Below are 26,656 nucleotides of genomic sequence, written 5' to 3' on the forward strand. Positions count from 1 at the left end.
TTCTTCTGAGAAAAGCCCATCAAAGTCAGGTGGATGTATTATGCATGGCAGTAGCTACAGTAGCCGGCCAGTGCGCCTGTAGTGCTCTGGGGTGGTAATGGTGATGCTGGCAGTGCTGAGAATAGCAGCGGGGAGCCTTTGTACTGTGCGCTGAATCCATCTATGGTCAATTTTTTCTTCTCCTTCAGTGTATGTTCTGTTAAATCATGCATGAGTGCAGAGCTATCACTGTGCAAACACAGTACAGAGATGTCCACGGGCTACGCTCACGACGCAGGAGGAAACCCTGAACACTGAGGTGCTCAGTGAGAAATCACATTTTTACCTCTTTTTTTTCTTCAGTTTAGCATATTAAATTCACACACGTGTAGCTCTAGAGACGGAAGATACCACAATAAAGCTGCATTTTTACATTATTTATTCAAAGTTATTACATAAGATACAATCTGCATTAAACATCCCAGTTTCTATCATGCGTGTCTTGAGATAGTATGGAAGCCTTGAGGAGCCAAACAAAACAATCTTATTTTTGTGAGATGATGAAATAGTTTGGAATCCCTAAGAAAATCATTTTCACAGATTGCTCCAATCTCACATTATTATGGCTATGTCGCGATAATACATAGTTATATTTATTACATGTGTTATTGAAATATTTATTTTTATCTTAATAGACAAACAAACAAAAAAGCACAACACTTCTGCCCTTTGTAGGTCCTGACACAATACAAAGATCCAGGTTATTCATCATCTATAACCACACAAATTATATTTAAACATATCCTATGATATACTCTTCATGCATATCTACTGTATACTATATTATTATAGTATAATAATATTAGTATACTGCTACACAATAATTCTGTGCAATAATTTCTGCTACACTGTGCAATATTACAGCATTTTTTCTTTGCTCATTCTGGTTTTAATCATAATGCTACACACCATGTGTACAATTTTATACAATACAACTTCCTGTGTAAAAAATAGCCCCTGCATATCTATCGTCAAGGAAAAATGTGTACCTAGTGTGAATACTTTTTAAATTATTTGTGTTACTGTTATTATTTATATTTTCATATTTCTTTTAATCTTTTTATTGCTACCTGCACGTTAGTCTATTTTTATTACTTGAGTATTTATTTGCCTGTTGTGTGAGCTGCTGTAATGAGTTAATTTACCCTGTGGGGGATCAATACAGCTTATCTTATCTTATCTCATCTTGCTGTTATATTCGGGTCAGTTTTCACTTTATCACTTTGCATGTAAACCCACATGCCTTACGGTGTGGACCGACTGCACGCTACTAGTTAATTTACACTCATGTCTGCCCAGCCACGCTGGTCACTTATTGGGGCGAACTGAGGAGTCTTTTCAATCAAACCAACACGCCACAAGGTTTATTTACTAAATAATGTATCAGCGATTTCTCTTATCAGAATCAGAATCAGCTTTATTGGCCAAGTATGTGGACACATACAATGAATTTGACTCTCAATGTACAGACACACACATTCTAAACAGACATACTGAACTTAGAAACGAGGACAGCTTACACAAATGCATGATTATAACATAATGAGGGAGAAAAGTTAGAAAGTGGCGCCCTTACCTGGTACTTAGGTATCTCAGCATGCTTTAAGTAGCAAATCGGTCGCTTGCAATACACAATGAATGAGATGCATCAGTTCTCATTCAGTGGGTACGCACCGTTATAGATCCTTCAAGATGAAACCCAGAGGTTCAGTTTGTTGTGAACGTTTGAAGCAGTTTTAATCTCTGTCACATGCTGATGAGTTCACTGAACCTGGGCAGGTTGTGGAGCATAAACTGAACTGTATTCTGTACTTCCACATAGAAATCCAAATGACTTCATTGAATGCTAATATGCTAAACTGCTCCACAGGATAGGGAACATTACTTCCTTAACATGTGAAGATTGTATTGGTCAATTAGCATTTAGCTAAAAACACTGCTGTGCTTAAGCCGGATACAGTCTCACAGATCTACCAGCATGGTGTAGTCTGTTAGTGTTAAACTGTCTATAAATACTAAAGTAGCAGGGGGCTTAATGGAACAGAATAGCACCATTATTGTAAACTAGAACACGAGGTCATTAGCAGCAGCAGTGTTCAGCTTTCTGTACTGTTATCAGAAAGGACACTCTGCTAACAGCTGTGCTGTTCAGAGGGGGGAAGGAGCTTTAGAGTATCCGGTGCAACAACTGAAGCTAGTCTGAAGTATCAACAGGACAAAGGTGTGGGGTTTTTTTTGCTCATAAGGATATGGGAATATGCGCAACTGCAATGTAGCATGCTATGTGGCTAATGCTGCGTTCACATGGATTCAGGCAGATAGTAGATTGCAAACAGCATATCATTTTATGGACGAGAGCAGAGCAGTAAAATTAGGTGACAGCATTAGTTTAAACATTTTTCTGTCCTATGATTTTCAAAGGGATGTTATGCAGCTCCCTCTCAGAAGGAGAAAAAATGCTATCAGGACATGATAAGCTCATTACCTTATCGAGATAAGCTAGAAACATTATTAAGGGTTACAAAGTGCAGTTCTCCTTCCGCTGTGCATATTGGAAATGAGTTAATGAATCATGATTCGGGGGAAGTTGGTTTTAATTTTGCAGACTGAATATTGAATATATTCCTAGAAAACTTAAAGCTACATGCATCAGTAAAAATTACATGAAATTATAGACCATAAATAATGTGACTTACAGTAATATATTTAATACTATAAACATCAACATACGAACAAACGCATGGTTCACTTCCTGTCAGACTGTCAAACTATTCGTAGGTTTTTCCAGTGCTGTCCGGAAGGTGTTGTCTCTCAGCAGTCAATCTCAGAAGCCATCGGCTATAGTCTGACGACGATGTAGCCTCTGGGGACAGCGGTGAACGTGCCGGGCGTGTAGCCGGTGGTTAGCGATAAACAATGTCCAGTCAAGACGTCCTGTCCGCGTGCTGCATTGTTTACAGAAAAAGATTTTTATTCTAATGGACTTTAATTAACAGGTCTTGCCTTTACTGAAATATATATAATATATATAATAGTGACGTAACAGACATTTATTTAAATATTATTACTTTAATACTGTAAACAATTCAACATCACCACACGAACATGAGAAGCATGTCTTACTTTGCCGTCCTGTCAGAGTGGAGGTTTTGCTCCAGTGCTGTCTAGAAGATGTTGTCTCTCTGCAGTATACTGTCTGCCTGAATCCCCCCGAATGCAGCATAAAACAGACACACAGACTCTCAGGCATTATTAGAGGAGTTTCGTATCAGTATTTGCTTTATTGCTGTGAAATGTCTTGGGTATATCGTCCTTAAAACAAAGGAACTGAACCTGTGATGTTACAATCAGTAACCCCCCTCTGCTAATACAACTCTGGCCTCTTATTTACTTCACTGACAAACATGTAAACCCTCAGGAGTTTGGTCCTCACAAACACTCCGACAAAACGCTTCAGTTTGTCCAACGCAGTTAACTTTGAAGAGTCCCAGCTTGTAACTTTCATTCCTGAATCCTCTTGTTTCACAAACAGCTTTGTCACGATGCAGAGCGTTCGGAGCATTCCTCTGTGGGTGGAGGACGGCAGTGTAAGTTTTAATTTGCCTTTGCACTGTGTTTATTACCGCCGCCGTAACCTCTGCAATTAAAGCATGTGGTGAAGCCGCTCACGAACGCAGCTCACCCAGAGGATCTGTGGAAAACATGTATAATTCATGATGTTGATCGTATTTTTAGCTTGTTGTTTAGAGACGGGGGGGGCAGCGTTCAACACGGGCTACTTTGTATTGAAGATGAGGATCTGCTCCTCCAGTGAACACTTTCTTTTCCTCCTCTTTCAACTGTGGTCCCCGAGTTAGAGTCCGCCTTTATTCCTGTTTAATTGATATCTTTCTCAAACTAAAACACCAAGGTACATTCAAAGCTGTGCCATCCCACTGAGTGCCATTACAACACATGAAAAATGTAAAGTCTTCAGCTCTTAATTGGCCACATTTCCCTGTTCATTAGAGTGGCATAATTTATATGTGTAAGCTGGGAGGGCCTTCTTTCATTTCAGACCGGAGACGACTGACTACATGATGTTTGAGTCATGAGAAGCAGATCTCTATGAGCACCAAAAAAAAGTCTGCTCAGTGCATGTTAAATCACCCACTTTGCTGCCTGTGAACGCTGGAGACCAGTGTGTGTGTGTGTGTGTGTGCGCGTGTGTGTTTGAATTTTAATTCAGCATTTTATCGATCAGAGTGGGAAACTTGGTGAACTCTGTTGATCCCCCGTCCCTCCCTCTCAGTGTTGATGTGCGCATGTTCATCAATAAGAGCACATTAGCAGTGACCTGCAGTGTGTGGAGGTCAGCTTCCTGTTTGTTTTGAAGGTCTCTCTCTCTCTCTCTCTCTCTCTCTCTGGCCTGAGGTTTTTCCCGAGATGCTTCTGTGCTGTTTTCCCATCAACTAGCCAGCAGGGGTCTCCCATGGCAACGCAACGCTCTCGGCCAATCACAGTAAAGCTCTTTGACCTCTGTGAGTGATTTGATTTGTCTTGAAGCAAGGTTAAGGGCCACGAGGATGCACAGCAGGACCAGTGTCATTCCAGATCACAGATAATAAAGCACAACATTCTTTCTTTTAGGCTTTTCCAAACTCCCATTTTTGCAGTTTATAAATGTTTCCATAATTATTGTTTTGGAGGAAAATATTCACATCTTGGATCTGAGATGACTGTGTGAAAGATCTCATTCCAAAACCCTGGGTCATAATCTGCTGCAATTTTCTGAGAAGGTTTTAGGCAACATTTTGTAACCTGGCTGCAGGGATTTGCTCCCATCCAGCCCCAGGAGCAGTATCCCTCATGTCAACTGCATGCGGCTGCATGACATTCAAGTTGCACCACATCCTTACAACTATCATGTCGCAGGTGCAGCTCCAATATAGCGCTTTTTTTAGTCTTGCGACAACTTAAAGCTGCTTTTATGCTACATGCTACATTCACATTCACACACTGATGGCAGAGGCTGCTACGGAAAGTGCCCAACTGTCAATCACTACAAATCCCATTCACACACCGATGGCAATGCCACCGGGAGCAATGTGGGGTTCAGTGTCTTGCCCAAGGACACTCTGACATGTCACTGTAGCAGTCATATTGACACAGGACTGACTCCACCAACGAGCCCCAATGTCTACTCTACAGGCCGAGACATAAAATTTCAAAACATTCTTATCGATGTGCAATCAGAGGATCTGCTGAAGAGGACTCTATAAATCAACATGAATCTTGAAATTAACACTGTTCGCAACTTTCTTGACAGAACTGACAGTCAAGGTGCAGGAGAGCCTGAGAGTCCAACATAGAGGAAGCTATCATGCTATCCTGTTAGCAAACATGCAGAGCTAACAACTTTGCTATCTGACCTTTAGCGAGTCTGCCACTGTCAGACAAAGCTGGTGTTCTCTGTAATCAATAGAAGCAATAATATTTGAAATTGGCGCCATAGCTGTGGAAAAAGTTGTACAAACAGCTCGTGGTTTCGCCCATTCTACATTCCTACAACATCGAGCATGCATTGCCCCCCTCCCTCTAAAAGGAACGGCCCAGCGAGAGACGCTGGAGTGAAATACTACCGTTTCACTGCAGGCAATGGCTCAGAGCGGTACAGAATCCGAAATACGAAGAGAACATACCGGTGGATCGTCTAAAAAATCTTCAGGTCTGCAGTCTACATTTCAAACCTGACGATTTTGAATAAGACATGACATCGGAGGCGGGCGTCCTAGATTGAGGAAGTGTAGTTTAGCAAGCCGTGGCCTCCGCCAGATGACACGTTGTACGTAGTCTGACGGAGGTTTTTCAGGGCCCATTGGAGAAGCAGATAGCACCCTCCAAAGGCACAGAGCGAAATTGTATTTTTTCCCCACCATAATGGCATTAACTCCCCATAATAGCATGATAGGACTGAAGTTGAAATTTGGTGAACTGGCCCTTTAAGTTAGAATAATATTTGTACAATAGTTTTCTGTAAATACATTCAAAAGTACATTTCATGCTTCAGACATGAGCTGCTCCAACATTAACAGACCTAAAGATGGTGGAGCGGAGAAAAGCAACGTGGCTGTAAGCGCTGGAGTGAAGGCAGCCTCATCTAGTTCTTATTGGTCATTGGTTCGAGGTTGGACAGTGGTGTTGTGTGATAAGGCCTGGCTCGCAGTCTGTGTCTAGTTCATCCAAAGGATGTTCGATGGGGTTAAGATCAGGTTTCTGTACAGGCCAGACAATGTGATTTCTATATGGACCTTGTCTTGTGCACCAGGATTATTCTTATGTTAAAACAGGAGCGCTTCTTCGCCAAACTGGTGCCACAAAAATGGACGCACAGCTATGTTTCATCTACAGTTTCAGAGGTATGAGGCCAATACACAGCGTGGTCCACCTAGGCTTCTTTTGGCCATGTAGTGCATCCATCCACCCTGATATTATTGTTGTTGATCACTTGTTTAATTTGTGTCAGTCAGTGATGATGTGCATTATCCTTTAGTAGTCTGTAATCAGATTTGTCACTCAGTTAAACAAACAGACCGGACAGAGAGTTATAATTAGACAAACTGCAGGAGTGTCTCTCAGCCGTACAACCTTGTGTCACTAAATGACTCTAATGGAAGTGTGTGTGACATAGAGTGTATTTGTTCTTTTTACCTTCAGGCCTCACACACGTGTCCACAATTTTCTTTAAAGATTTGAAACAAAGTAAGTTCTTGAAAGTTTCCCACACTGAGAGGCTGACCTTGGAAGAACTGTCCTGAAATATTACACCCAGATTCATCAATATGCCTGAGCTCTCTCCATCCCGGGATCAACACACATCTTGGGGATAAACCTGCGATGGAGATTTGCATTGATATGACAGCAGGTTGAAAACGCTTTCCTCAGGATCTCTTTTCCTGATAAGACTGCAGGGGCGCCGTATGGTGGGGTAGTTTCAGGACATTCCAAGGGCCTGTAAATGACCATTATAAGAACAATAGGTATTTATTTTCTGCAATATAACCACCTTATTTACATGAAATGATTCAGTCATAAGGCTGTTGCCTCACAGCTAGAAATCCCGGTGCGGACGAAGTGAGCCTTTCTGTGTGGAGTTTGCATGTTCTCCCCGTGCATGCGTGGGATCCCTCCTGGTACTCCGGCTTCCTCCCACAGTCCAAAGACATGCTCGACAGGTTCATTGGTCACACTGAGATTGCCCGTAGGTGTGAGTGTGAGTGTGAAAGGTTGTCTGTCTCGATGTGTCAGCCTAGCGATTGACTTGCGATCAGTCCAGGGTGTCTAGTCTGCCTCTCGCCCAATGACAGCTGGGATAGGCTCCAGCACCCCCATCCCACCCACCCCCCGCAACCCTGAACAGGATAAGTGGTATAGATGATGATGGATGGATGGATTCAGTCCTAGTATAACCCTAACCCAACCCCTGAAATTCAAACATACTGTATGTCTCAGCTTCCAACAGAAAAATATGACTTTCAAATGAAAATGACGGACAGAGAGAAGAAAGGGCGTCAGTACGGCCACAAATTGTTCACAAAGGAAGCCTGCCGTGGTCCAGGAGTGGTGGAAGTTTAACCGTTGAATATCTTTCCAGACAAGTGTGTTTTATATTTTGACTGTCTTTAAGCTTCAGTGAAGGACCGTGGCTCGCAGTTGGTCGTCTCTCAATCAGAAGGTTCGGAGTTCGATCCCTATCGAGTGTCCTTTGGCAAAACCCCAAATTGATCCTGGTGGCCTAGCCATCGGTGTGTGAATTTGACGTAGCAGCCTTTGCCATCAGTGTGTGAATGGGTGAATGTGACATGTAGGGTAAAAACGCAAGACCAGAAATGCACTATGTAAGTACAGTCCATTTACCACCCATTTACTCATAGTAAGCTATTCAAAATCAGTTGTCCCTGCCCCTGCCTGGTGTCAGGGCCAACTGAAGCAGCTACAGGCTCAGAAGCCCCATGTCCCCATTCCCACAACCCTACCACCCCCAAACTGAAGAAGCAGGTGAGCAGTATGTGCAGTGACATTTTAGCTGGCATTATTCAGGAGTCTGTGGGGTATCCTTTATGATTATTGTGAAAAAATATTCCTTTTCACTGGTAAGAATTCAAACACTTTAAATTTAATAGGGAATTCCCATGTGTGCAAAATGCTGCATAAATGTCTGCACAGTGTTATACTGAAAAAGCTATGTTGTACAGTAATTATTGGACTACAAGAGCCCGTAAAGGCTGAGTTATTTAAAGCTTGAATGGGTCGATTGAGTGTTGGAGAGAAACATATTTTAAGAAGAGTTAGAATTAAAGTTAAAGTTTGTTGTTTAAACAGTTTGCAAGTAAGGGATATTTTACAGTGAGCAGGTTGTTATCACGGATTGTTATTCCGTTCCAAAAGTAGTCCGTTACACTCACAGTTAGAGCTGCGTCCATAGCAACGGTTAACTCTATCCTTCTTAAAATGAGCTAAGCTAGCTGTTATTACTCACATTAAAATGAGCTAAGCTAGCTGTTATTACTCACATTAAAATGAGCTAAGCTAGCTGTTATTACTCACATTAAAATGATCTAAGCTAGCTGTTTTTACTCACATGAAAATGGAAACATTTCCTCTGATGGTGAAGTGAGACACGGTGAACAGGACCACAGGAATCAGCGCAGCACCTGATTGAGGTTTTCTGTCTCGTCACTGTCAGTCTGTTGACATTTTCTTTTCCATTCACCATCTTTAAACGCCTCTGTATCCCGTACTGTGTTCTGTTTAGTGTGCAGTCTTCAGTTTTGTAGATCTCTCTGTCGTAGCCTTCAGTTTGTGCATCGTTTAACCTTTATTGCTTTCTCTTTGCTGTTTTTGTCTCCTTTTTTTTCTCCCTATGTAAACAGACCGATGTCAAATTTACCGGACTTCTTTTCTAGAGCTGAATCCCTAGCAACAGTCTGTTCTTCATAGCAACGGTCTGTTATCAAGAAAAAGCAGACTTTGGTATGCTGTGATTAACCAATCAGAATCAAGTATTTAACACACAGTGTTTACCTTTAATGTTTGTTAACGCTGCATAAATTAACTCCTTTTAGCTCTGTTTTGGTTCTTTACCATCTTCTGATTGAAAACACTCGTTCTTTCGTCACATAAACACTGATTGTACATGTAACGGTGTTAACATGACCCCTTGCATGTTTAAAACACTGAAAAGGGTAGCGCAAACGTTACAAAATGACCCTGTCCATCATTAAGTAAACACTTCAGTTAACCACTATGTGTCGTGGTGGTTGTGTTAAATGAACTACATACTGTATCTATAACCAGGGAGCTGCAGGGAAACATGGGCACTCAGCCTGTTAAAACACTTTACACTGCACACACAGATCAGTGATTAAGGTTAGCGATGTTGTGACAAGATGTTTTCTGATTTCATTTGACTCAGTCCCCAACAGGCTGACTCACTGTGCTGAGGTGAAGCTTCGCTGGCTGCAGACACGCTCACTGTGACAGAGCGGCATATGGTGTGTGTGTGTGTGTGTGTGTGTGTTTGCAGTGTTATTTAGACATGGTGACAGTTCTCAGCTTAGAAAAGTGATAATTACAGAGGTTAAAGAGTGACAAGTGTGTGTCATATGGGGATGTTTCTATACATGAACATGTGCTGTGTGTCTGCTTGTAGGACATGTTTAATTATGATGTGATATTGATCAGCAGAAGAAAACTGTCTCACCCCTCATGCTTTAATAGACTGAAGAACATTATAAGAAGATTAAAATAACTTTTATGTAAAAGCGATACATGGGTTTCCAATCAACGTAAGAAGTGAGATGCACATGAGCACTGGGAGTAGAAAACAAAGCAGCATTATATAGAGCTTATGGGAGATAAGATGATGTCATAGGTTGCAAAGGAAATGCTTATAAAAGCTTAAATGCTTGTTTTTCATGCGGTGGATAATCTTTAAAAGAACAAACTTACAGCATCTCACAGCGTTACCATGTGTTTATAGCTGTCAAATTTATTGTACATTTGTTCTTCTCTAGTGAAAGTGAAAGTGCGCAGAATCTACTGTCATGACTCAGCCTATAGCACTTATTGATATCTGTATATTGTGAGGGAAGCCTTGCATGTAGCCCGAACACTGCCAGCATTTAATCAGAGTTTCAGTGCAAATATGACACATTGATCCAGTGTCTAGAAAACATTTGTCTGATAAAAATTTCAAAATTTATTTTAAAAAAAATGTGTACACTTATGGATGGTACATAACTATTATAGTACTGAGTGTGAGGGGGGCTGTACTCTACATTTGTGCAGCAGACAAATTTCAAATATGCTAGCATAATTATTATTGCTAACGGTTTTTGTGTGAGGGAGGAGTCAGAGCGAACATGTGCTGCCAGTTGAAGGTGTTGGGCACACTCAGTTTGTTACTTATTGCCTTGGAGAGCAAAATTCGATAAATGGTAGTTGCGGGAGCACACTTCCCAGATATCCAGACAGTGTTGCATGTGTGACGTCCGCGGTTGGCTCCGGTTGTAACTCTTGATTTTCCTCGCTGACGGTCGCTTTCCTTTTTAGACTGTTTGCTTCATCTGAGCGTCGAGTTTGTTTCTTTTTCTTTGGATTTTCACTTATTGTTGAAGTTGTATCTGTAGTCATCCATCTTTTCTTTGTTTGTTCAGCCATAGTAGATTACTGTTTACTCGCAACACTTGCAGAGAGCGGAAAAGCAGCCGCTTAGCTCCGCCTACCCGCTCTGGCAGACCAACCACTGCTGGGTGATGGAAAACGCGTCACTAACTGGGCGCCGCTTGGGATTGTTGCCGCAGACACCCAGACTGTACTACTGCAAATGCAAAGACTTTCATCAGTTTCATCAATCACCATTGTGTTACCTCATTGGGCGATAGATAGAGACTTAACAGACTTTTATTTCAATGAAAATCACTATGATGTGATTTCCACCCCTGTGCTGCTGATTGTAAGTAAATGTAGAACCAGGAGGACTGCAGAGTTTCTTGGCCTTTGCATGCGTACTGTGATGTTGTTTTTGTGAGTAGGTAGAGAAGGAGAGAGCAGCATTTGAAGTCTCAGGAGAGGTGTGTCGCTCGGCATCACTAGTCGAAACAGCAGACTCGGATCACAGAGAAGCCGAACTAAATGAATTCTACTGTTGGATGTTTATTTACGGCAGTTTGAAGCTTAAATTTAGGACAAATACTCTGGAGACTTCAACTGCACAACTGTGAAGTCATAAAACTGTGTAACAAGGTACAGTTCCCCCTGCACGCTCACGGTTCAGCCAAAGTATGATGAGTGGGTGCGTGAGTACATTTCAGGAGGGGCTGTGGAGTAGAAATATAGTTTTCATTAAAGATCTATTTTATTCTTCTGTCGGTTCTATTCTACGTTATTCAAACAGATCAGGAGACAAAGTCTGCCATAAAATAAGACTTTACTGTTTCTCTTTGGCGCGGCTCTGACCTTGAAAGTCTCGGAGCAGAGAGGATGTGAAATTAACTAGACACCACAGCGCCCTGAACATACATCTCCAACCGGCTCACTTTGATAATCACGCTTCTGCTTATGAACGTGTCTCGCTTTTTAATAGGTCGCCCAAATCCCTCCGATTTAATGCTAATCCTGCGTTTTCCCTTTATGCTAATGATGCTCTTGTAATCAGTGATGTCAGTGTCAGTACATGGGGGCTTAAAGGTGAAAACAAGTTCACACCAGAAAACAAACTGGGAATAAGAGTTAATATCAAGGTTAAGGTCAAAAGACAGATGTTGCAGCCCAATTATCTGCAAGATCTGTGGCTACTCTCTTAAATTCTCCAGAGGCCACAAAATCTAAGTTCTGGACTGATCAAACTTCTACACGTTGGAATGGAAATCTTACGTCTAAGCAGGGAACGTTTGTCCTGTGTTTGCCACCAGGGAATGTCCTCAGCAAATTGACATAACCTGCTCAGCAATCTGCCCAAACTGCACAAGAGAAGGGCTTTGAGTATTTTAAAGAGAAAGGGTTTGTCCTGCAGGGAAGATACGAGAACTTTATCTCCTGGGAACCATGACCTCCCTAAAGACATGTTCTGTATGTGGTGAATTCATTTGTTGCGTAAAAGTTCAGCTTTTTAAAACTATGACAAAGGACAAAATGAAAGTTGAATCTTTATTGCTTGATTTTTAGGGCAGGTGGTGATACCAGTCGCTATAAAAGTTTACATGTTACAGTTTCATTTAGCAGATGCTTTTATCCAAAGTGACGTATCTGAGATTTAATACACAAGTGACGATCAAGACAGGAGGGAAGGAAGTCACTAAGTGCCAACAAACAGCTTCAAGTGCGATCGAACACTGGTGCCAACAGGCAGTGAGGATGTTGTTGATTTTTAAAACGCCCTGTGCTCTAAGGTCAGAGGTTTTCATAAAGAGCTGGGTCTTTAGCTTCTTCTTAAAGGTGAAAGGGACTCTGCGGGCCAAATGGAGTTTGGTAGCTCGTTCCACCACCTGGGGACGACTGAGGAGAAGAGTCTAGTTAGAGACTTAGGGCCCTGTTGTGATGGGAGTACCAGGCGCCTTTCATTGGCAGAGTGTAGTGGGCAGGAGGGAGTGTAGGCCTGGATGAGGGCGTTCAGGTAGGCAGGAGTTGTTTGTGTTGCTGTTTTGTAAGCGAGCGACAGGGTTTGAATTTGGTGCGAGCGGCGACTGGGAGCCAGAGGAGGGATATGAGAAGTGGATTGACAGCACATGTCACTCCACTGTCCATTAATGGTTAATGGACTGTATACGCTTTTCTAGTCTTCCGACCACTTTACCCTGTCAGTCACAGACAGAGACTGCTATGTCGTGCCCAACTGTCAATCAGGAACTAATCAGTCATACCTTCGGGATCAGTTTGAGGTTCAGTGTCTTGCCCAAGGACACTTCAACAGTCTCCCGAATCACTTCATCTCTCCAGTTTGCACATGTTTGCTGTTGTCGTCTGTAAATGAATCTTCTTCTTCAACCTCGGATGTTTTTAATCATCCTGTTATGTTTCGCTCTTCTGGTTTTCATCATATAAACGTTGTCGCTCCGCCCATTCGCTAGCGGTGAATGTGCTGTTACCTGCTGCGTTCACACATCGGCTCACCCCGACTTCTTGCTGACATTTTACTAGGAGGCTGGCAGGAAAAAGTCTGCATAGAGTTGGGGTGAAAAAATAGGCTGGAGTCGGGTGTAGTATTTCCGTTATGCGAGGATAATCAGTCAGTAGTCAGTCAGTAGGACTGTTTGTGTCTTTTTCTTGTACTGTCCAGAGTGTTTTTCTCTCTTTTTCCTGCGATCTGTCTGAATCTATGTGAATGCAGCATTGGCTCGGAATTATAAGGCATGCAGAAGTGCACCTCTGTACAGGAAAGGGATGCACTACTTTATAAACAAGATAGAGCATCAGTGCAAAATGAAACAAGATGACGGAGATGATTAGCACAATTATCGTGCTAAATTATCTTTTTATCATAACGGTTGAAAGCAGAAAAGTTATCCTCACTTTTCATTTCATTCATGTGACTATTTGACGCAGGTGTAGCTTCCTCTGTCGGAAAATGACGTCCTTAGTTGTCACCCTGCTCTAATTGCTCAGCAATAGGCAAACTCCAACTGTCTGAGTCACTGAACAAACTGGAGAGGATTCAGTGGTCTGGAAACTGCCTCGTCCTTGTCGAGGCCTCACGCTGCGGCTGTATCTGACATGCTGGTTCTTCCCTCTCTCTTCCCTGTCGTGGCTCCTGCAGCTCTCTCCGACTGGGAAGAAGGTGAGGCCTGTCGACGACAAAGCTCTGCCAGACGCAGAGACGTTCTCTGCACCTGCACGCTTGTAGTTGCTTTGTTGTGTTCTGGTTTGAGCTCGATGCATTTCTGCTCCACACTGAAGTTTTAGATTAAATATAGCTCAGCTCTCTGTTGTTGAATGATGCGGATGTCACAGGTCTAATCAGACACATTAGCTGTGTTTTGTCAGGAGCCTGAAGGTTCGTTACATCATGAAATCATCAAGCTCCTGTCATCCATCAACATCTACCATAAACTTACTTTTAGACTCCTATTTTCAGGCGTCTTTTGTTCTGATTCGTGCAACATATTTAACTATTTCCGTGCATGTAAAGCACAGAAGAAGACAAAGAGAGAAGTTATTGCAGTTATTAGTCGCCCTTGGAAGTTTACACCGTAGGTATTGTGATTATATAATCAGCAGTACTTTCCATCACACACCAACAAACAGCAGCGAGCATCATTAGCATATTTGCCTAAAATAGATTTATCCATTTGAGATGAAACACAATCACCCAGACTTGATTAAATTGTGATCCATATTCAGTGAACCAGGCAGCAGCTCTCTGAAGTGCTTTGGCAGCTCCCTTGTATAGTAACTGGCTTTGTGTTTTAAAGCTTTGGATGATACATTTTTATTCAATAATATATTTTTATTGTTGTCATTCACCTCTTAATGGGGTTTAATCAGGGCTGCTTCCCTCAAGTGACAGGCAGAGGGGAAACACACAGAGGTACAGTAGTGTGTGTGTGAGTGTAGATGTCCATTAGCATCTGGACGTTTACTATGGATAGATCAGCTGACGGGCGATTAACCCTCAACGATGCTTGTAAGACCATCTGCCTTTGTCTGCCAGTGACACTTCTGAAGCGGAAGTCCTTCAAATTAAAAGCCCTGCATGTGGCTTATTTTGGTTGACTGGACCTCTTCTGAGAGAGGCTGCAGACTGCATTTGATTGACAGCTCCGTCACTCTCCTTTTAGCTTCAGTGCTTCTGATAGGAGGAACAAATTGCACCTTTATCACTCTTCACAGAACATGATGTTCAGGGACTTCATGTAACTCCCACCTTGGTGCCACCCACATTTAACCTGAGCAGAGGTAAAGTCAGCAATCAGCTCGTGTGCTTGCAGAAAATAACAGTTAAATAAAGCAAATCTTTATTCACTAGTTTAACAAATGCATAACGCTACCAAGATGATTTTTTTATCAAAATAACATATAAACACTGCAAAATATAAAAAAAACATCCACTGTCAATGTATAGAAGGAATCTTATGACTTCTTAGCTTCTCATATATAAAATTAAATGGCCAGGGGTAGAAAAAGAGAGAGAACGTCTTGTTGGATATCGAGGAAAGGAGAAGCCTTTTTTTTCATATTTCCACATGCCAAAAGCTTAACATGCTCAAACACAGCTCCGATCAGACAGAACGCGTTTTGCAGGCTGTAAGTTCAGTCAGTTGGTACAAAGTATACCAACAGGTCAGGTGTTTGGCTAAGCGTGATGAATGAACTGTGTTTAAGTTAGTGTGACGAGTGGTGAGATGTCATTGGATAGATTTGGTTTGTCAAAGACTAAAGCAAAGTAAATAAACACAGAGGAGACATCAGATGGTTTATCCCACTGTGTTTTTTAAGTGTCTACATGTTGCAATATTTTCTCAATAAGGCCCATGACTGCTCTTTGTAAGGCATTTACTGTATGTTGGTTGTATTTACCTAATTCAAAGCTCTTAGTTAAAGATAAAGTCCCTAACACTAAGATAAAGGATTAGATCGAATGCTTTGATTTCTTTGAGATTGAACCAAAACCATAACCTTCATTCAGTGTTTACCTGGTGTTTAGGTAATCTACAACTAACAAGAAGAGGGACAAATTCTGTCTCCATTATAAAGTCTGATGATTGTCTGTAATGAATCCATCCTGATCTATTCCTATAGAGGCGAGCAAGGGATGGCAAATGCAAAGTTTTAAAAAAGCTAAGAAGGCTTGTGGACCACAGCACCACTTTTGACCTGTTGTCATTAATGGGTTAATGAGCAATAGAGACCATAACTACTTATTTGTACCAGGCTGTAAAAGTTATTTTTCCCTGTGACACTTTTCCATGGGGCTCAAAGGAGATTGACTCGATTTTGGAGCCAGCCTCAGGTGGCCATTGAAGGAACTGCATTTTTTGGCATCCTTTTTCAGCCCCTGAGGTATCTGGAAGATTGTCATTGTCAAGTCAAGTCAAGTGACAGGTTACGTCAAGTCGAGTCAAGTCAAGTGACAGGTTATGTCAAGTCAAGTCAAGTGACAGGTTATGTCAAGTCAAGTGACAGGTTACGTCAAGTCGAGTCAAGTCAAGTGACAGGTTATGTCAAGTCAAGTGACAGGTTACGTCAAGTCGAGTCACAGGTTATGTCAAGTCAAGTCGAGTCAAGTCACAGGTTATGTCAAGACAAGTCGAGTCCTTAGTTAAGTCAAGTCACCCCCCCACCCCCCACCCAGGTAAGATACAGGTAAGATCCAACACTCTTACCTGTAGTATCCGGTCTTTATAAAGAGAAAAGACAAGGTGTTAGTAGCTCGTCTAATAATGATATTATTGGCCAATTTATATGACCTGTTCAAAAAGTATGACAGTGAATTGTATCTGTGTTATCTTGGCACAGACACAGCCATGATGATGGTCTGCTCTGAGAACGTATTGAGTAGTAACGAGTACGACTGATGAGGCTTCTCTATGGGGGCTTTGATGTTGCGTGTTGCCATGGCGAGTTTGACTGACAGCCATAGCGAGTTTGACTGACAGCCAGTCATCCAATCATGACAATCACATACGGGGGAGCTTTTGGAGTCGTCCAATCATGACTTCCAGTTTGCGCTGCATACATACTTTATAGTTAGACAGAAACTTGACAACATTGAATTTGATCATTTTATATTTAACAGCTAACATTCAAACTTATGAACACACGAAAGTCATCAGAGTCATCATGCCTCAAGTCAAGTCTCAATTAATTAACTTGCAAGTCCAAGTCGAGTCAAGTCATTCATTTTTTGTCAAGTCTCAAGTCATCAAAACAGTGACTCAAGTCGACTCAAGTCCAAGTCACCAAGTCTCAAGTCCACATCTCTGTGTATTAGTGCAGCTATAAGGACGTCTCACTGTCTTGATCAATACAAATATGGCCCGTGAACTTAATTCAGGCAGAATATGCGCTAATTAGTTGCAAACATATGCTGTTGGAGTCAGTGTTGGTGTTTGATACAACCAGTCTAATTAGTGTAATGGAAGTTACCTGGCTTCACTTGTAAGTGGACAGAAGCATCTGCTCAATTTACCCATCCTCTAATAAGGTACCATTATATGTCTGGTAGAGTTTTCAGCACTGAGAGTGGTTCTTATGTTCAAAGCAGAGCGCTGATCAGAGGATTTACCTTCAATCCCTGATACGCCATGTTTAATTCAGTTTGTCTAAATTCTGTTGTATACAAGGCAGACAGAAAACCATGCACACATCAGATCCCTGAAGGGGAACACAGAGAAACTAAAGGCAATCTTCCGCTGTGGCCTCCAGGTCTTGATAAATACACAATGAGACACAGACAGTGCTAATTACATTGTTAATGAAAGTGTTAAAGTGTTATTAATTTAAAAAGCCGAGTCGTGGGCACAGGGTCTAGACAAAGGGACAGATGACTGGTGAAGCCAAAACAAAACACTGCAGCAAGTTTTAATGAGGCGACAGGGGACTGCCCGTCAAACACATAACAAACAATCACATCCCAGAAGGGACACGCACACAAATATGCTCCACTGCTCTGCGTGCACACTCGAATACAAGAATTCAGTCGTGCATGCACGTCCACAACACACACGCAGGGAAATATCATTTGTACGTGGACTTTGCTGCTGATCTGTGATGAATTCTGTCTTCACCAGCACAAGCCTGTCTCAGACCTGACTGATGAGCTTAAAAGGTCAAAAGATTAAACTCAATGTTCACCATGTCAGCCATGTCAATCATGGCATGGCGAGCTGAATTTACAATGCTACGACAACATCAGAGATTACCGCGGTGAAATGCGGGGCTAAATACCCCCCTGCATTACGCCGCTGAAATATAGACGTAAAAATCCAAGCTTATACTTCAGTGAAATAAAGCCTTTAGGCCTAATCCATATTCAAAGTCTTGTCTCTAGCTGGGCTGCGGGATCTATAACCTAGTTCTGAGGGCTGTTATGGGGAAAGCTGCTTTGTGCTGGTCAGTTGTGTGATGAGGGCTGGGACACGCTCTGTTGAGTTGACCTATATTTGGCTGCCTGCCCTGTGAGCACAATCACAACCACAGCTTCTCTCTTGTTTTGTTCTATAGGATAAATAAGCTGCTCGGCGAGCTCCTTCGCTCTGATGCAGTGCAAAGCTTGTGTGTGTGAAATATTCAAATGCATAAGGATACATTTATTAAGTAAAGATGGAGTTTATACACAGTACTGAATCAGAGCATCTTCACCATCAGTGTAGAGGAATTTATATCATTGCCACAGCATCAGATAAACAGCTAACATGGTCATATAGAGCTGGGAAAACAGATCAAACCAGAATGAGAATCAGCTTTATTGGCCAAGTATGTGGGCACATTCAAATATATTTGACTCTGGGTTTTCTTTGCTCTCAATGTACAGACTCAAATACTAAACATGCACACTAAACTTAAAAACAACGACCGGTTAGACAACACACCGTCACTAAAAACTAAATCTAAAACTACTATATACAGACCTATGGATACAAATATATTAATGTATATATAAATATATACATTTAAAAAAACAGCACTTATAGACAGAGTCGTGATAGCAGCTCTGTAAAGCAGCTCTGTAAAGCAGCTCTGTAAAGCTATATTAAGAAACAGCGAAATAATACCAATAAGGATAAACACAATGATAATCTTTATACACATTTCATACAAGGAATGCAGGTCAAAGTGCTGAACAATAAGACTAATATGAATGCTTTGCTTAAAAATAGACAGGTAGAACACAGAAACAGGGAGAGTGCCATACAAGAATTAATATGTATGTTAAGACACACACATTAAGATGAAAACTGTAAAAGAATAAGATATCAATAAAGATGATCAGAAGATGGTAAATTAAACCCACTAGATACATAAAAACTAAAAACTAACTAAATAAACTAAAATAGAAATTATATTAAAACTAATGTGTAAGAGTAAGAGCTAATATCAGCTTGCTAACATGCTCAGAATGACAGTGCTAACTTAGCAATGTTTAGCAGTTATAAGCTGTGTCCCAATCCAGGGCAGCACCTGTCGCCTAGCAACAGGTAGCTAGCGGTTTAACTCCCCTGGTTTGGGACGTAGCTGTTATGTTATGCCTTCTTAGCAATGACTGTATATAAAGATGGACAGCGCCTCTTTATCTGCTCTCGTTGTACAAAAGTGAAGTCAAGATACCCCCGAGGCGGGCGCTGCCATCTTGCGCTGGTGACGTCATTTGGAGCCAAAGCTGCGCAGTAGTGATCTGCGGCTGGAGCTGTGGTAACAATGTCCTGCTCCTTGCGCCACACATTTAACTTAACTTCTTGTGTTGGTCTGAAGCAGGTGTTCACAGATATGGAAGGTTCAATGACTGTAGTGATTGTTTTAGTTACGTCTCTTCTTATCATTCCTCCTCTGCTCTGCTACGTTCAGGAACAGAACGCTGCTGGACTAAATTTGTCAACAGAGCTATCAATCATGAGGTTACCACCCCTTTTCACAGCATCAAATAACTAATGAAAGTAAACTTGTCAGAAGAATAAATCAGCATGATAAGAACAAACTAAAATGACTGAAACCATGTTTAAGAAAAATGTATTTGACTGTATCTGAGTGTCCCTCGGCAAGACACTGAACCCCAAATTTCTCCCGGTGGCATAGCTAACGGGAATGAATGTGAGAATTGATTGACAGTTGGGCACTTTACGTAGCAGCCTCTACCATCAGTGTACGAATGTGTGTGTGAATGGGTGAATGTGACATGTAGTGTAAAAGCAGCTTTGAGTGGTCGCAAAGACTAGAAAAGCGCTACATAAGTACAGTCCATTTACCATTTACTCATTTCCCATCTGTTAACATGGAGGAGGCGGGCTTTATGGCCTATACTGCAGCCAGTCAGCAGGGGGCGATGGAGAGGGTTTGGCTTCACTTATAGGGAACTGTCATGTCGTCCATCTTTTTATACAGTCTATAGTTCTTAGTTAATTGTAATATTTGCTCATTAGTGCCAAACACAAAGTGCAGCTGGGAATTATTTTGTCAAGTATTTGGTCATGAACAAAAGTGTTTGATGAATAGATATTGTGACAGGATTATGGTGCTTGGGGGTAGTTTTGCATTAAAACAATTTCTTTGATCCTCTGGGGATCATGAATGTTGGATGGAGATCTGTAATACATTTCAAAGCCATCCATATATTTCGCATTTTTACTGGTGGTGCCAGAGCAACGGTCCTCTGATCTGCTAGTATTTATCCTCTGGGAACCATGAAAGTCTGTATAAAAATACATCCAACATATTTTATTAGATATTTAGGTCTAGACCAACATGGTGCGCCACCCACAGACGACCATAAAATGCCATATAGAGCCAAAAATAACTTTGAACAATCTGCTTTTAGGAGGCACAGGATGTGTTTTTGCGTTCCATCCACACAAAGCAACCAAAACATGGTCCTTTTAAAAAACCTCTTCTGGAGTTGATACATTTTTTAAATGCCTCTGATCTTTTGTAGCAAGAAGGGGAACAAAATGAGCTTTCACAAACCTCAATCTCATCTTCCCCAATTTAATCTCAGTGTGCAGCTTGTGTTCCTGCTCCAGAACGCTGCCTTCTACGACTGTTTGTGCAGAAAAACAGACGTCTGCACGGGGGAGAAGGTACACACAATTAAAAGTGAGGTGCAGTGTATCAGGATCTGTACAAACATGATCTATACAGCATGGCTGTGCAATCAAGACCAAGTAAATACTTTGAGAAGCTAAAAGAATAAATGGACCAGACAGCAGTAATTATGGTATGAGGGACAAAGAAAGGTCATTCCTCAGCCTGACAGTCTTTTGGGGATTTAACAATAAAATATTCTTTAAATATTCTTTAAAAGAGAGATATTTCTGTTTTCCTCACCTTTTAAATTTTCATAAATACACGTCATGTAGTTGGTGTTACAATTTCCCATCTCTTCCGCGTTTAACACCGCATGACTGAATGTATGACTCAGTATGGCTCCAGTGGAGGCTGGAACAAAAGAAAACTCTCACTGATTTATAGTGAGTGGGGAAGCTTCCAACTTTTCTCCTTTAAATATAAAGTGAAGTTTTTTATATCTGTAAGGTCGCAGTAATTTGCTGAGTTCTGGTGGTAGGCCTGTTTTAAAGTTGTTACACTAACAAGATATTTACAAATGAAAAGGAATTTGAAGCAAAAACACGCTCATTCTAGACTCAGCATACTCAAGTGTTTGTTTGTTTTTGCTACTGCCTTAGCGTTGGTTGAGACCAATGTCTGTATAGATGGATGATGCATCTCCATCTGCTCTCATTGTACGGAATTGATGCAAAAATAGCCCCCGTCATTTGGAGCGAGAACTGCGCAGTAGAGTTCGACGGGCGAAGCTGCTGAAGCCACTTCCTCTAACCAAAAGGTTAAGTGTGTGTTTTGGTTAGCAGGAGTGGCCGGGGCTGTCTTCGAGCTCTACTGCGCAGCTCTGGCTCCAAATGACATCACCATCACAAGATGGCAGCACCTATCACGGAGCTTTTTTAACTTCAATTTCATACAATGAGAGCAGATGGAGACGCGTCGTCTATCTCTATCAGTCATTGTTATTGACACAAAAGCATAGTAGGACACCTTTTTGCAACCAGTGGAGTCGCCCCCCGATGGCCATTAGAAAGAATGAGGTTTAAGGCACGACTGCTTTGGCTTTGGCTTTTTAAAAAAGAGGCTCACCCATCTGTGTCCGCTGCAAAGCTATTCTTACAGGTGAGCATTTCCCTCATGGAGAACTGTGTCAGACTCCCACAGTAGCTAGGATCTAGGGCCCCCTTTCTAATAACCTGAAAGGTTAAAAGAAAGTAAGTGTGTTAGAGAGGGATTTGGGATTGTATTCTACAAAGAAAGAGAGGGATGGAGACAGATTAGGGTGAGTAAAAGTGATAATAAGAATGATGACACTGTGCATGATTTGAATACCTGAAGAGTAAGGCGGAAAGGGGAGGAGAAGTTAGAGGGACGGAGGCACAGAGGAAGGATGTAAGTAGGCAGGGAGGCGCTGTAGATATGAGAGGAAGGTGTAGAGGGAGGATGTCAGACACGTGCAAGCACATGATAAAGCTGAGCCGAGGAGGAAAAAAAAGTCCAGGAAAGAAGGGGAGAAAAAGCGGGATGGCGTGAAAAATGTGAAGCATGTAGTGGTGTCACCAGGCCAGATAAGCAGCCGAGTGTGCACGCTCAGGGTGGAGGGGTTGGGTGGGGATGCTGGGAGGGCTCAGGTGCACCGCAGCGTTGCAGGTTCAAACCCAAGCCGCTACGTTTCGGGTCATCCTCCTTCTGGCATCCTTCACTGCGTGCTGCCTAATAAAGCAGAAATCTGCTGAAAGATGAGGAGACACTGAAATAGGTCAAGTGTGGAGAAGTGGGCGGGGAGGGAGGAGGGGAGAGAAAGTTTAGAGGCATAACGGAGGAGGAGGAGGAGGAGGAGGAGGAGGAGAAAATGGAGGAGGAAAAAGGGATGTAGTGTAAGTAGAAAGGTGGGTGGTTATGAAAAATTTAGTTTGAAAGGTAAAGAGGAACACTCTCCAAAATGGAAGACAAGTAAAGCCAGGTCAGCCATATTAGCAGCCCTCGGTGACCACAGATTGTTGCCTAGCAGCATGCAAGAATAGTTTTTTCTCCTCTCCCTCCTACTCCTCTTTTATCTCTCTTTTCTCCTCACATCACCTCCTTCTCTCCGCTGCCCTCTCCACTCCTCTTTTCCTTTAATCTCTCCACCTCTCTTCTGCTTTCTACACATATTCCTCCACTCGGCTTCTCCTCTTTCATTTTTCCTCTTTGTACCAGAGCGGGCCGGTGCTGCCTCATGCCGACAAACGGCCCTCTTTTAGTGTGTATACGCGTGTGTGTGTGTGTGTGTGTGTGTGTGTGTGTGCATGTGGCAGATTCCTCTTGACAAGCCTTTCATCAGTGTGTAAAGCTGGCTGATGCAGCTGTTACACCAGCTCTGTGCTGCATCAGGATTACACGGCACATGTGAAGCCCGTGTCCTCCAACGCTCGGTCCAATACAAGATGACACATGGCATCAAGCATGCAAAAGTGTGTGAGTGCGTGTGTGTGTATGCCTTTTATAGTATTAGGTTCTTCATATAGCGACTGTCTTTTTTTTGGCTGAATTTAAATGTTAAACTTAAAGTATAGCTCAGTAAAAAGGAGTAAAGTTGTCAATAACACATTTTTAAGCTGCTAGCAGAGCAGCTGCTAATGTTAGCCTAGCTTGTTTAATTGTGTTTGTGCTTCCTCCAGTGTTTATCATTCTCAAGGTTTTTTACCAGGAGCACAATTCTTCTCCGCCTCTCCAAAACAAACAGAGTATTTAAGCCTTCCTCTGCCAGTTTTCCAATCATGCATGAAATGTGTGTCCCAGTGGTTCACACGTGCTTAAAAATATCTCATATTTAGTTCTGTGATGAGGAAACCATCCTCTGCTCAGATGGTAATAAGTGCATTGATGAAGTTAAACTAAATATTTGCCTTAATTGACTACAGAGCATATTGACTCCCTTTAACAAACAGTTCTCCTGAACATCTTTTACTGAAGTCTTAAAGCTCCTGTGAGGACTTTGTCACTGAAACTGATTATTTCTACATAGTTATTTTAAATGCCTAAATCTGCTGGTGGGGGGTGGGTGTCAGCAATTAACTGCACGCTGCCTTTGTTTACATTCTCCAGGGCAGAAATTTAAAGTGAGTGATACATATGACAGGATGTCATCAGCAAAGAGATAAGAGGTACGGCTTTGTCCACAAGGGGCGCCAAAATCAACACAAACAGGAAGTTCCTCACAGAAGGAACCAAATCACATGTGCAGACCTTCACCTACAATGACCACCAACCTATTTTTGGGGCTTTTTTGCCTTCAATTGATAGGACAGCTGAAGACAGACAGGAAATGTTGGGAGGAAAGAGTGGGGGATGACATGCACCAAATGATTGGCAGACCGGGAGTCGAACCTGCGATCAGTGCGACGAGGACTGTAGCCTCTGTATATGGGGCGCCTGCTCCACCAACTGAGCTAAAACAGCGCCCCTCCACCAACCTTCTTTCAAGATCCCCAGCTCCCTCAGTCTACATGTCGAAGTGTCCCTGGGCAACACACTGAACCCCAAATTGCTCCCGGCGGCACAGCCATCTGTGTGAATGTGATGACTGATTGACAGTTGGGCACTTTACGTAGCAGCCTCTGCCATCAGTGTGTGTGAAACGGCGAATGTGACATGTAGTGTAAAAGCACTTTGAGTGGTCGCAAGACTAGAAAAGTAGTCCATTTAGAGTATGATGTAAGTATCCAAAGCCTGGGTATCATGATCCTTCATTACAATTAACACGCACTGTAGTGTATTTTGTGTTAAACCCACATACACCATCCTGTGGTTAATACAAAACAAGTCCTGGTGCAAGTCAAGCATGGAAATTGGGACTGTTAGCTGGAGAGGTGCCAGTTAATTCCTGGACACTGTAATAATAGAGTGAAAACATTGAATTTCCCCTTGATAACGTATCTTCTTCTTCAGTACATCAACTGTCAATTATTCCGCATGAAAGTAGTTCCCAAAAAAATGCACTATTTCCCCCTTTTGGAGGAACTTTTGCTAAAAGCTAAGGTACCCATCTGTTTGGGGACGTTTTTAGCCTTTTCTTAAACCTGCTTTTAAATATTTAAGTCTTCAGCAGGAGTCAGTGGGCTCTGTAGAGCCACCGACAGCAAAGAGACCAACTCACACACTGTTGGTCTTTTCATTGAAACTGTTAACACCAGCAAAATGGTAACGTCTTGCTGCCTTCTGCTTTAAATGTCGGGTTGTCTGCCAAAAAAAGATGCAGTTGGACGACTTTATTACTGCTACTACTAGTAAACCAGTACAGCTACAATAGTACTCCAGCTATTATGAAGACGAATGCTGCTTCTGAAAGTTTTTGGCCTTTGGTTCAGTGTGCTGTAGCAACTGCGCGCAAGATTTGTACGTTTTTAGTACAATTCAAAGCTCCCACGTCTGTCCTTACGAGGACAAAGAATGCCTTTTCATGCACCGATGAATCCTGTTGTATAAAATGTATTCCTCTTGTCACAATGTATTCCCAGTGATACCACTTCCTACATCTACAAATCCTATTTTTACTCCCCTGTCACTACCACCATGCAGTCTGCTAGCAGTCCTACGGCTTTTGCTTTCGTTGCTAGACGACCGACACATTTGCTGTATCTTAGTCGTCTGCAAACTTTCCTCTCACTGACCTAGATAACCTGTTCTAAAGATGTACTCGTGCACCTGTCCTGGATGTTCACCTGACCTTTGCCAAATGCATGCTGGGAAAAGCAGCTACATGACCCTGAACATGAGTAAAACATAGAGAAAATGAGAAAGAAGATAGTTTAATGAATCCAATATGCAAAAAAATACCGACTGGCTGGTATCCAAACGTTAATAGCATGTTAAACTTCTTAATCTTACGTTTTGCTGAACCTCACTATGTCAATATTAAATGTGTGCTTTGAAATGTCTCTGCCTTCACTCACTGTCCATATCCTTGTGTGTCGTTGTCCCAAAGTACAGGACTGATGGAGAGTGGAGGTGTGATCCACTCAGCCTAAACTTTGGTGTCCCCAATCATCTTTTAATAATACTAAAGAGTTGCATGTCCCCTTGTTTTCCAGGAGGTATGCCAGTGCCTGAGGTGGCGACTGACACTGCCAGCGCTGCCGCCATGTTGAGCCCCGTCCTCAACGCCTCCAATGGAGACGGCTCAGAGTCCGAAACCACCTCCGCCATCCTCGCCTCCGTCAAGGAACAGGTTAGAACTGTCTGTCTAAGTATATGTAGGTGTGTGTAACTTACATAAAGGGATGTCACAATTAATGAAATATGAATACCAGAAATAAGTGAGGATAATTCCCCCCAGTCCTTTCTGGGTGAGACGGGGCGACAATAAACACAAATGATGGAATCATCTGAGCTAATGTGTCACAAAAATGTCGCCACATTTTTATCTGTGAGCCGGCAGCCCGAGGCGGCAGCTGCTCAGAGTAATTTTGGAAATGCCCTGACGTTGTGGGAGGCTTCATTCGGCTAACTTTTTTTTATCAAAGCCTGAGCAGATTTGTTGGAGATACTTTGGGGGACAAAGGCCACACCTTGAATTTAGTGTTGGAGCAGAGCAAACATCAGGCTGGAGAGCCAGACTTTGTCTTTGGTGTTTCATCTGTATTCATGAAGGGGGAATATTCATGACTGCAGAGTCTTGATCATCATCTGTTTTTGCTTTCTCTCATTTTTGACAACTAGGTTTCTTCTATTACTTTATTGTTTTGTCTTATACTGACTTAAAGTGATAATCTCGAAGAAAAATAATGTCATGTTAAACCACTATCTATTGCCGAATGAGCTAACACCGACCACATCAGGTCAGTGTGCGCTTATGTGGGCAATGTGTTACAAGGACTGTCCTTAT

At 42.2% G+C, this 26,656-nt stretch overlaps 1 protein-coding gene across 2 annotated transcripts in view; it reads left to right on the top strand.

Annotated features, from left to right (window-relative positions):
* The window catches only part of ctnnd2b (catenin (cadherin-associated protein), delta 2b), a 200,002-nt gene that overhangs the window by 22,046 nt on the left and 151,300 nt on the right, over positions 1–26,656 (top strand). For both annotated transcript variants that reach the window (XM_069684388.1, XM_069684389.1), the window contains exon 2: positions 25,863–25,999. In XM_069684388.1, the coding sequence (XP_069540489.1) occupies positions 25,868–25,999 (132 nt within the window). In that variant the 5' untranslated portion in view covers positions 25,863–25,867. The remainder of the gene's footprint in view (positions 1–25,862; positions 26,000–26,656) is intronic.

Source organism: Semicossyphus pulcher, unplaced genomic scaffold (assembly GCF_022749685.1).
Source record: "Semicossyphus pulcher isolate SPU_LCO1_2020_fin unplaced genomic scaffold, fSemPul1.0.p SCAF_7, whole genome shotgun sequence".
Classification (NCBI taxonomy): Eukaryota; Metazoa; Chordata; class Actinopteri; order Labriformes; family Labridae; genus Semicossyphus; species Semicossyphus pulcher.